Here is a 12,987-nt window from a genome sequence, read left to right as displayed (position 1 = left end):
CATCGAATTAGCAATCTGTCAGATTTCTCCACATAATGACTCGACTGTTGCGACACATTGAGAACGTATCCTCGAATTTCTGCGTACGCACGAATCACATCGTGCACCGTAACATTCGTATCAGCGATTATTCGTCGCGTGGTTCGCCAGTGCGAGCGTTTTAACGAGAGTAAACAAGCTCGAGGGTTTGCAACACGCGAAAGAATGTCGAGCACGTAGAACCGTGTAAAACATCGGCCAGGTAATTCCATATTAACCCAGTATTACTGTCGTCGAGAATTAGTATTGGTGAAGCATTTCAAACGATCGTCCTGACACGACAATGTCTTTCATGTTTCACAAAATAGGTATTATTTCGTTAAAAAGAATCTTACGATTTACCTCAGAATATCGTCGTTCGATATTTCATATTTTTCTATAAATATTTTTGTAAATTATATTTCTAAGAGTAAGATATACTTTGGAACGATCCGTGCGAAAAGATCAGATTATCTGAAAGGTTTCTCTATTTCCTCAAATCAGAAGATACTGCAGCAAGAGTGAATTCAAAGCAGCTCATCCCTGTAACCTACGTCAAGTCAGTTTGGATTTGGTCTGGTGCGCCGTCGTAGCGACGAATCTTCGAAAAAAAAAAAAAAAAAAAAAAAAGAAAAATGAAAAGAATAAATGAAACTCGAACAGAGAAGAATAAATCATAGAGGAAAGCGTTTGATCGCGAATCAAGACGCATTTTCAAGGAGTGAAAAAGTTGAATGAAGACACGTAATCTGATATGTCTTTAATCATTCCTTGCGCATTTTCGTGTTACATGAGACACTATACTTTATCATATTCGATTCTGTACTTAACGAACAGCTTGCGTGGGTGGAAGGAGTATCCGTCTTGATTCGCGAGTTTGTGAAGTATTAATCATCCAGCGTGTGTGAATCTTGCATTTATTCGTATGGAATGAATTAATGATTTAAATAGGCGCGTTCTCGCGAACCAATTAAAGAATCGATGAAGAATTAATGATTCTAAAGCTTTGGAGTATGTCGGATAGGCCAGGAAGCTTATACAACGTGATAAAACTCGGCCTACAGTATTAGAGGACTGTATAATACTCGTTCAGGATACAAACACTTTGTGGAGAATTCAAGAATCCATCGTTCCAGTTGTATCTTTTATATGTCAGGTCTCATCGTATTGTTCGATTTTTAATAAGTAACTAGTTAAACGTAATAATGTCACGTGTTTAATACACTACTTAGAGGTTCACCTCTACAATTAGAGGTCCGCTTTGTTTTTTTAGATTTTTCAAAATAAATTTTTATACCCATCAATTGTATCTGTATATTTTCTTTTAATTATTATCTTGAAGTCAGCTTTTATTAGAGTTTTTTACAACCTTATTAACAACGTTTGAAGCTATCAAGCCTATAAATGTTTCTAGTTTTGTTTACTTAATTAATAAAATAGAACCGTTTATAATAACCATCCCCTAATTATTTTGAGCAGCGTAACTTAATTTTAATCGATTTCTGTATCAAACAATTATCACCTGATTTATTGTAAACAATCTGTTTGTATCTTTTTTTAATATTTTTTATTTCCCATTGAAAATTTTATATTTTTATATTTTTCAAATTGCATGCAAAAGTTTTATATACTAAAGTTCCAAACTTACATACACACTCGTAGGATAACCATTCTGGTTGACTACATACGAACTTTTGAAACTTATACTTATTCACCTATCAACCATATTTAGTCATAGTTTTCTCAGAAAAGAAAAGCACGTGTCATTATTATAGTTACATAATTCGTTTTCTCGTTGCTTGTTCATATCCTAGCATTTAGCTGTAAAATTGTATGATCATCGAATCGCCGAGCTTTACGAGTGACGTTTAGGTTACACGTGATGGGAAATTGTCGCAAAATATATTCATTCATTACCTCTTATCGTAACTGACAATTACCTGTTGTTACGTTAGTTAGTTGTAAACGTTAAGAGGAAGGCGCTCGAGAGGAATGAAAGGTGTAAAACGAGGAAATGAAATAACCCGCGGACGAAGGAGATGTAAATAATACTTACAATCTAATTAGGACGCAGTCCTCAATCCCGTTTTTATTACGATAATATAGCCACCGGTCGTGTACATGTACCTATATGTTTCTCACGTTCTGTCTGTCTCCTGTACGTAATTATACATATACTTATACATATGTACACTGTACACACATAAAACGAAACGTGTATACCGCATTTATTGTCGAGATGGTCGATGAATTTTCGAATGTATTGCAAAATGCGGAAATATCGATTAAAATTATCGTGATTTTGAATCATTTTCAAAACAGAAATTCGGATAATAAGCGTTAACGATTTTGAAAATTGCTAAAATTTTAATAAAAGTAGCTGCCATTTTCAGAAATATTCTGCAGAGCTCAAAAAATTCGTCTCCCTAGATTTTAAAATTTTGGAAGATTCAAAAAAAAATTATAGATAACAAAAATAGATTTCCTACAAAGTTAAAAATTAAAATCTATAATTTCGAAAATTGGAAAAATTTCAATAAAGAAAATTCTACATGTCAGAAACATTCTGCAGAGCTCAAAAAATTCGTATCCCGGGATATTAAAATTTTGGAAGATTCAAAAAAAAAATTATAGATAACAAAAATAGATTTCCTACAAAGTTAAAAATTAAAATCTATAATTTCGAAAATTGGAAAAATTTCAATAAAGAAAATTCTACATGTCAGATACATTCTGCAGAGCTCAAGAAGTTCGTCTCCTGAGATTTTAAAATTTTGGAAGATTCAAAAAAAAATTATAGATAACAAAAATAGATTTCCTACAAAGTTAAAAATTAAAATCAATAATTTCGAAAATTCGAGAAATTTCAATACAGAAAATTCTACATGTCAGAAATATTATCCGAACTCAAGAAATTCGTCTCCCTAGATTTTAAAATTTTGGAAGATTCAAGGAAAATTCTAAATATCAAAAATAGGTTTCCTACAAAGTTAAAAAATAAAATCTATAATTTCGAAAATTCGAGAAATTTCAATAAAGAAAATCCTACATGTCAGAAATATTCCGCAGAGTTAATAAAATTGAATATTAAGATTACAGTTTCGAAAGTAGAAATCAATTGCAGAATTCATCGACGATCTTGATGAATATTATAAATATAGTAACTGCGCAAACTGTATTATACGTGATACGATAAATGAGATTAATTAACGGGAGTGCCGCTGGTTCCATGTACGTATATATATATATATATGAATGAACAAAAAGTTTATATATATATAAACATTACAGTAGCCGCAGAGCAAAGTTAAAGGAACGTTTTGAAAAAAAACCAAAATGTTGTTCAATTAACACATACGTACACGTATAATGATATATTGTCCTGAATGAAACGCTTTCGACAGTCGATATGTTGTATTTAGGAAAACGATGGTAAAAATCTAGTCGCAATCTCGGTGATCGGTCCGTGTTGTTCTTCTTTCTCCGAGAATTTTTTATTTCCTAGCTTTAATCGCGTCTTTTATTTTCTACATTTATAATATTTTTCCTCTTTTTTATCTAATAACAAAGAATCATTTCATTTTTGTAAGTTAGCGTAGTTGACTGATTTTTCTTTACTTATTCTGAGCAATAAAAAGCGTGTTTAAAAATTACAACGATTAGGAACGCGCACATTTTTCTTTGTTCGTTTTCTATTTTTTTAAATCTACGATTTAACCATTGAAATCCAGAGCAAATATAACAAATAAATAATCGATCGTTTGACAAACGCGTTTTCATAAATAATCGATCGGTGTAAGAAATTGTTCGAGTACAAATTGTCGTTTGCACTGATTTTACAAATTTCCAACGAAAATTCAAGTAGTAGATTTCTATTGCGATCGACTTCCAATGAGGAAACGTGATTTCACGTACGACGTAGCGTAAAATTACTTACTCGATAAGAAACTACGAACCAATCTACGTGTCACTGATATATCTAAGCTAACACCTCTGAAAATTTCAAAGGTTAAATCGGCTGGAAAAGCTTTAACACGTGGACACAGATTGTACGACCGAGAGGGAAAAAAGGAAAGCAGAAGCTTGATAAACTCGTAACTTTGTTAATTCGAGATACTGTTTTATGGAGTATCGTATATTATCATTCTTGTTATATACATATATATGGTAGCTAGTATGCGAAAGGACAGTACCAGTGTTTATTAGCGATCTTGAAAGTGTGATATTTTTTTAACAAACATATCGCATCGTACGTTCGAGTTCTACGAGTGATTTCAATGCTTGTACTTGAAGGAATGCTCCAAGTAGAAATTCAGGGAGGATTAAGATGAAATTAAATTAGGATCGATGGAAACGCGCTTAGAGAAGATTTCGTGCCAATTAATTATTATTGCTAACCAGAGAAAAGAAATTTTCGTTTCAAACGACAAAACGAACAAATTCAGCGAAAAATATCGTTGTTAATAAATTTCTCTGAGCGCAATCAGTCGAAGATCCGTCGCTTTTTACGCTTCTCTTTGTCACAAATTTCAATTGTTTGTCGATGATCGTTCGCAAGCCGTTAAACCGGCATATCACATTCCACACTGAATAACATATTCTGTGTTGTGTGTGCTTTGAACACAGTATCGTGTTAACTCTATGTAGAAGAGATTAATCAGCTGTTTTTTATTAACTCACTTTATCTAAGTTTATCTATATTCAGGGTCACTCTGTTTTTTCCTCTTTGTGTATTCCCATTTCTAACGTTTATCCCATATTTTACAATCAATTGATACCAATCGATTCAATCTGATTAATTGACTAATCTCGGTCGTTTCGTTCTTTATTCGTACAATCAGAGGCAAAGTACGAAGCAAATGGAATTAAATCACGAAAAAACGGATTAATCGTGCATAGAAAAGGTTTCATTGAAAAAAGAATGGTGTTAATTGAGCAAACGATAGAAATCACAGAATTGATCTTTTTTGTGCTCGTATTCAGAAAGAAACGAACAACACGAGGAATTTTGTGGAACAGAGAAGGTCCCTTTCGAAGTACAGTCAAGTGAGAACGAGTTTCAAACGTGCCAGCGCGAACCGTATGTCGATCATGAGGAACGTGCAAAATGTGTTAAGAGTTCAACGTCGAGAGCCATAAGGATCCAAAGAAGCGGGACTATAAGATAAATTCAAGTTTTCTAGAAATATAACTCAACAAGAATCGCGTATAAACTGTGTGCAGAAAGATAAATGGAAAGATTTAAGAAACCAAGAAGCAACTCAGATTTTATATCGTCCAAATTTGTGATCGTACAAAGACGTCTAATAACTTCTTCCTTTCGTATACATCGTTAAATTAACGATATTTTTTATTACTCGTTTTTATTACCGCATACTCGATCATTTTTTTAATATTGTCGAATTGTAGATAATTAGGGAGAAACTATGCCTGTTTAACCGGTTTGTACGATAGTCAGGCATAACTACGATCTTAATCCTCTCGTGACTATAAATCAGCCTTGCGTCTAAGTGTCTACTTAACTAACTGCATAAGATTTCGTTCTTTTTTTCCTTTTTCGTTGCATCAACGTCATCGCGTCGTATGTTTCTTGATAATCGTGTAAACGAATGAAAAGAGAAAAGCAAAAGAAGAAAAAAAAAAAAAAGAAGAGGAGTCTCACATTAAGGGAATTATTATCGAAGCAATATACCGCATATCGCGATCGAAGAGATGAAAATGGAAAACAATCAAATTCCTCGCCTTTTTAACGTCGTTGCGAGCGTGCGAAGGAAATGGCAGGATAAAGTGGCGATTTTATGGAGTGGCTCGTTTCGCGATCATTCGCAAACATTCTTCCACTTTGTGCTTCTTCTTTCAAATTCTCGAGACTTTGTGTGATTGTGATTCAAGTTATCTAGTAAATCTTCGAATTTGATGATGGTTCGAAGATGACAAAATACGAAATAATCTCGAGAAATTGATTTTGGAAAAGAAGTTGAGAAGCTGTCGTCGAATTTTACAAGACGTATTACACGTTAATTGATATTTTTAAAAATATACTTTCCTCGGTACTCGTTAGATTCTTTTCGAGTTGCGTGCAAAATTACATAAGCTTTCGATGGAATGTGATTTATTCGTGTTAATATTTACTTCGACTTTATCACCCGAAAACCGGTCCTCTTTGTATTTGAGGAAAATTTTCGAAAGATATAGTTTCGAGTAGATTTGCGTAGAGAAATCGTGAAACCAAACGTGCCATTGAAAATGTTCAATTGCGTAGAGAGAAAAATGCGTGCACGAGTGAGGTTGCAAGAGCAATTAAAAGCGATTGCAGTCGCTGGAATAATTAACCCTTTAACCTAGCAATATATGTTAATAAAACGACTAGCGTTTTAAGGCATTAATCGAAACGCGTTGATATCTTAATAAGCTTAATATTAATTTTCACATTTTATTACTACACATTGCCATCTTTTATTGTGTCTATAACAATTCCTGTCTTCAAATTTAATTGCCTGGTTAAAGAGTTAAAACGTTAAAGAGTGTAAACAACAGTTATGGATCGGTTGTACTCACGCGGTGTATTTCAAGCTATACATTTGTAACATTCTAATTTAAAAGTGCCTGCTACTATTTTTAATTATTCATAAGGAAGCAATATCTTTTTTTTTTTTCATTCTCATTGCACAAGAAAAAAAAAAAGAAAAAGAAGTGGAAGACCAACTTTCCTAGAGGTATTTTAGAAGGCCGGTCCATTTCTGTTCCATTGAAGAAAATAAGGAAACGTGAAAATATACGTATTAATCATACGTAAAAGGTAAATGTATCAATATTATACATAAGTATGTTGAAACAATATGAAAAGATTCAGATGCATAATGCGAACAATTATGCTGTTGCGAAACAAATTGTCACTTAACCGAGATATTTCGGCAATACATACTATTACGATTATGATCATTACCATTATGATTATTACTATCACCATGATTATTGATATTATTTAAATAAAGCAGTTACTATTATTCTTATGACTGTTTCTGTTATCGTTTCGTTATCGCGATTTGAAATACGCGCGTTTTCGTACGTCGGGGGTAACTTCTCGGTTCAATTTTCGTCGTTTAATTTCTAATTAAATATACATTGGCTGGCGAAAGTAATATTTGAATATTTATAGATTATATACATTTATGAATATATTATGTGTACTATACAATCCATTTTGAAGTTTTATTAACGCTATAGTGCCACGCGACTATCATTAATCGTATGAGAAAATTTTCAAACAAAACTGAAAATGTATATAGAAGTTTAAAATTTATTTAATTTATTTAACGATATTTAAACATTCTATTGTTGTTAATAAACCTTGATATCTTCAGTAATGTTAATATGCTGAAATGCTGTATGTTCTTGATGTATACGAATTTTCTACTAAGTATATGTTTGCACTAAATGTCTCGCAATTTTTATATATATTTTCAAATTGATTTGAAATGTTACCAATGTAAACATGACAGTTGTATCTCATTTCGATGCTAATTAAATTTCAAAATGTTTTGTATAACGCAGATAATATACCCTTGAAAATTGTATTGTTATACGTATTCAAATACTACCATGAGTCACCGTATATGTTGTATATACATATATGTATGACATATGCGTGTGTGTACCTTTGTCGGCAAAGATCGATCGATCGATACCTCGTATCGTTTACGTAAACCCACCCTCGGCGCACTTTATTTTCACTTTCTTTTCACCCTTTTTTTACCGAAATATTTTCTTATCCTGGTTTCTTTTATTTGCACCCGTTTCAGACCCACCTGTAGTCAAGCAAAAAGCGAAGATAGTTATAGAAAAAAAGTCAAATGAAAAACACGTAAAAAAAGAAAATACAAATTTGTATGTACGAGAAAGAGAGAAAGAGAGAATTGACTACGGAGCCTGTGAATCCTCGCTGTCGGCGCATTTAAAAACCCTCCCCCTCCGGAATTAGCTTGAAAATGCATTAGGACGTAAAGTAATTGATGTAAGTTGAACAGAAAGCAGGCATATAAGTGTGCGCATTTTAAACTGTATTTATAGAGTGTGCCGAAAATATCCGACCACGGAAGCGGCCTTTATTCATCCGTGCCGTGATACACACGGATTTTTCCACGAAGAAAAAGCGAAAGGTAGATTTTTGTAATTGTATTTTTCATTACACGATTGATTTTCGTCATGTCATCCTTTACTACTTTTGTGATATCTAGTTGCAGAATTTTTATACGTTTATAAGAAATTTAAGGATGCAAAAGTGCATGAAATATATATAAATTGCAAAAATACATATAAACTTCAAACATAGAAATATAAAAATATAAAATATAAAAAAGAAATCTAAAACACAATATTTAGGTAATATTTCTTTATATTTATCTATAAAAATATAAATTTGCATAAATGTTAGCAATCTCTTATTTATCTATTCTTTTAATCGTCCCTTTTATTATTACAGTTTTTTTTTATTGAAAACAACATGACAAAAGGATAATTTCGGAACACTTTATATTAGCAACTAAGAGATCGATTCGAGACGTCATTTAGTTTCTTCAAAGTTCTCTTAAATCATCTCAGATTTTTCCACTTTTTCTCCGAAAAGATCGAATAAACCGATGGTAAAGAAAATAAAGCAAACGTCTCAAATCGATGATAGACAATTTAGTTAGTTATTTTTCTATTGTTTTACTGCTATGTACCGCCAGGAAGTTGCAGTATCCTTAGCAGGACTCTCGTTCTGGCTCAAATGTACAATGTACACAGAACGCTGGATAAACGCATCTTAAATCCTCTTTCGGATAGACTGCGTGCGTTTATGTCCTCCGTTAATTTTTCTTCTTTTTCTGCCTATTTTTCTCTTTAGTTCGTCTATTTTTCGACGACTGTCGATACCGCGCGATATCTTGATTTCGCGAAGTCAGATGTTAAATCATCTCAGATTTTTAGTGTCTGAAAGCGATGTAAAAATCGATTCGTGAAAACGCGATGACAAATTTTTAAAATTTTATCCTCCTTCAAAACAACAACTGGAGAATTTATTGAGAATTGCACGACTACACGTGTACAGCGTATACTTTGTACATTTAGAGAATTAATATATTATTATCCCTGTACACTACCATTAGTTCGTGAGTTTGAAAGTCTGTTCCCCGGTCTTAAAATCGTCCAATTGAAGGTATACCTAAAACGTTGCATGGTATTCTTACGAAAGGTCAATCTTCGATTTACAATCTATTAATTAAATTAATTAATGAGGTACGAGTGTTACAATAATCAAGCAGCATCAACAAGTTTAATCTTTTCATTGAGAAATTCTTAAGTGTTTAATTCGTTCTATAATTAAACGTTTCTGTAAGAAATCTCTCACATATACACGCATCACGAAGTAACAAATACTTCCAAACAATTTAATTCGTATAAATTGCGGTCGCCATTCCAAACAGCGCGACTCGAGCATCATCGTTTTCGTGAAAAGAAAAGTTTTGGAAAATCGCGGATTCCGTTTCGGTTCGCTGGAAGTTAAGCAGTAGATGTTAGCTTGGAATCTCAAGACGGACAAACGGAATCGCTAGCGTCGACTATGCATTAGGAACTCGGTGCACTTGAATATCCTTTCAAGTGGTTCTCGCGACGTTCCTCTAGAAGAAAAAAGAAATCGCGTTGTCACTGCTGTATATATTTACTAAAGGGTATTGCTTGTATCTTGTATGTATGAAAAAAGGTATCTACTCGTATGTTTGTATATTATAAATATGTACCTACACAGATATACATTAACATACATATATACACAGACACAGATACACATTGACAAACATACATAACTGAATTACACACTAATATACATATATACATATACATAAACACACGGTCGATTATCATCGATTATCATGTACATCGATGCATTTATTATGGCGCGTGCGACCGTGTGCACACACTTGCATTTTCCTCAAGAGTCACAATCTTGATACCTCATTTTGCTTGTACACGGCCGATCGCAGCGATAATGTACGATATAAGGGTGAATAAATTATTGTTGCGTTCTATTTATTTATCGAAGGACGATGGTCCTTCCATCGTAAAAAGTTCCGAGTCGCACGTAGGAAGATTTCGTTCGATTCTCGAGGGAGATCTTCCTTTGGCAATAATTGTTGTAACAATAAAGTTTGCGATGAAAATTATTCGTCTTGCATATTGCACTTTTGCCCCTGTGTCCGTGTTCTTTTCATTCGTTCCCTTGTTTTAGGTTTAATCGATGGTTTAGCTAATATAAAGGTGAGTTGAACAACTGGAAGAGAATTAATTTGATTTGAGAATTGATCATTTCGATTATGTTCATGCTTCGTGCGATTGATCGATCGCGCATCAATTCCAGCGGAGAAATTAAGGTGTATGACAAAGTAGGGGATAACGAGAAGGTGACTCAACTTACTTATAAAGGCTTATGAAGTAGAATTAGGACAGAAGGTGCCTCGACCTCGCCGGTGCAATATATCCTGCATAAGGTAAGTACTAACTAAGGACACGTACGCATACGTTGAAATAATGACGGACTGCTTTATAATAAGCATCCTAATTGTTGCTCCAAGGTTGCCTTCTCTCTTAATTGCTGGCATACCGCGATAATAACCGATTCGATAAACCCTGCTGCCTTATGAAGCTCATATGCAACATGATTTCATTTAATTTTTCAATTACAGAAGATTATTAAAAGAACTACGATCTCTTGGATTTTTACTTACTTTTTAACGCTCTTTGATCATTAAGTCATCAAGCCTCCATGCGCGATTGACAAGAAAATTTGTCTTTTATTACCACATTAAGAATCAGGTGGTAAAAGTTATGTAAACATAGCGTTATTGAAAAATGTATATGTACATTGAAAAGGATAACACTTTATGATAATCCTATAAATACTTTAACTCTTATTAAGCTTCATACAGTTCTAGAATCTTGGTTTTAAAAAAGTAGTCAACACAATCCTTGAAATTCTCTTTTATAAGCACAATATGAAAAAGCAAAATTCAAGAATATACAGACTAAAGAAAATATCAAGCAAATCCTTGGAATTTTCTCTTATCTTATGATATTGAAAAATATAATACAATAGTGTAAGTTGAGAGAAGGAGGTCGCAGATAAAAGATTATCTCAATGAATCACTGTACTTTAATGTGTTAATTAAGAAAAATGAAAAATCGACGATAATTAATTGAATTTTCTATAGTATCCATATGATCGCGTGTTCAGATCACATCGGAGGTAAACAGACGCGGCGTATTCATTGACTTCTCGCCGGTGATCGGTATGTCAGAAGTACGCTCATAAACGCACACGAGCCAGTACTTAAACAGACAGTATATGAGTCAAGGCTGCGCAGGGACCCTTACCTACTTTTTCCTTTTACGGTATTGAATCGGACCGATGCATGAATGTATGGGATGTGGTGACCGATAAACTTACGCAAAAGATTTCGCGCGTCGACAAATTGCCTGGCGAAATTTTCACCGTTCCCATCGCGAACGCATTCCATTGAAATTAAGTCGTCAAATCAGACGATTACCATATAAAGACTGCGTGTTAAAATCTAACATAAAGATCAGGTATAATATTCAGCAGGTTTCCATGGGATCACTATCGCAATTACGTACGTGCGATTTTATAAAATGCTTATTTGCAAAACGCTCGAATTATTCGGTTAATCTTGAAATAATTACACAAACGACCAGGCTAAAAGCGTTGTCCGAGTCATTGCGAATTGACCATGACACGACTTGACTCAAGGAGACCGAGCGAGATACCTATAACTCCAATGCCAAAATTGTCGCCGCCTAATATTAGGATCTTCCTGCTGGAGACGCGATACACGAAACATTGTTACGATCGTGTATTTTTATCTTTCACACGTTATATTTCCGTCTTGCATATGGCCACGCAATTGATACCCGTTTTAAGAAATCTTTTCCACGAAGATTATCTTATCTGTCACGATAAATAATCTACGTATTATTGGGACCATCAATGGTAAGTTTTTTTTCTTTTCTAATTGGAATTAAGGTAATCTAAATTTTTATAACAACTTTGCAACAATTCCGGTGACTTTGATCTTGGTAACTATGGAAACTGGATCAAGGTATATCTTTTTTACTTACTTACTTACTTTGCAGTGTTACTTCGCTTCCTTCTTAGTACAATTATACAATTTCTGTCCAAAATCTTCTAATGATTTCTCTTTTTTTAAAGACAGTTTTAAGGATTGAATATTCTTTGAAGAATCAATTGATAAATAATTATTTCGTTATTCTGAAGATTTTCTGCATTTCCACTATCAGGGTATAAATCTCATATTCATAATGTAAAAATATGTATAAACTTTCTACTATTTGTGGGAAATAATTATCAATAATTGCGCTATGTATGATTTTATTTAACATATGGAATTTATAGTGAAATTTCTCAACACTTTTTTAAAAGTGGAATATTTTGTTGAGTATTAATGTCTCAAATATCCTTGTACGAATTTTCAATACAGTCACTTCCATGGTAATTATCAGCACGTTACTTGCTTGAGAGGAGGCGACAACAAAAAGAAAGAAAGACAGCTCCACTTTTCTTTCGATGCCTCGAATATGCCTGAAACTCCATCAAAGACTCCACTGTCTTTTCCCAAATACTCTCCATTTCGGATCGCTGCGTTGGGCAAGAGCTCTCCAGGACCCGAGTGAAAATAAGCGGCGGTCCGATCGGGCGTTGTAGCGTCGCCGATTCTAAAGATAAATTCCGCAGCGGTGTATGTTTTCACAAGCCCGTACGTAGAAAATCCTCACCGTGAGTCTGTACACGTATAGTGTACACGCACACAGACATACATACGCGGTGTGGTAGGGATAAGAGACGTCAGAAAACGAGAGAAAGAGAGAGAAAGAGAAGCGCGTCCTGGCGCGCGA

The 12,987-nt window shown here is 33.8% G+C and overlaps 1 protein-coding gene across 17 annotated transcripts in view; it reads left to right on the top strand.

The window, feature by feature from the left end:
- Pip5k59b (Phosphatidylinositol 4-phosphate 5-kinase 59B) overlaps positions 1-10,223 on the top strand; it is a 39,858-nt gene extending 29,635 nt beyond the window's left edge. For 13 of the 17 annotated variants that reach the window (XM_072005607.1, XM_072005604.1, XM_072005601.1 and 10 more), the window contains one exon: positions 5,002-7,031. In XM_072005607.1, coding sequence (XP_071861708.1) covers positions 5,002-5,157 — 156 coding nt within the window. In that variant the 3' untranslated portion in view covers positions 5,158-7,031. Of the gene's footprint in view, positions 1-522; positions 4,908-5,001; positions 7,032-7,820 lie in introns of those variants that run through there. The other 4 variants (XM_072005616.1, XM_072005610.1, XR_011800074.1 and 1 more) reach the window with 3 other exon arrangements.
- The last annotated feature ends 2,764 nt before the right edge of the window (positions 10,224-12,987 follow it).

Source organism: Bombus fervidus, chromosome 6, assembly GCF_041682495.2.
Source record: "Bombus fervidus isolate BK054 chromosome 6, iyBomFerv1, whole genome shotgun sequence".
Lineage (NCBI taxonomy): Eukaryota > Metazoa > Arthropoda > Insecta > Hymenoptera > Apidae > Bombus > Bombus fervidus.
The sequence above is the reverse complement of the archived record's forward strand: the minus strand, read 5'-3'. Positions and strand labels throughout refer to the sequence as shown.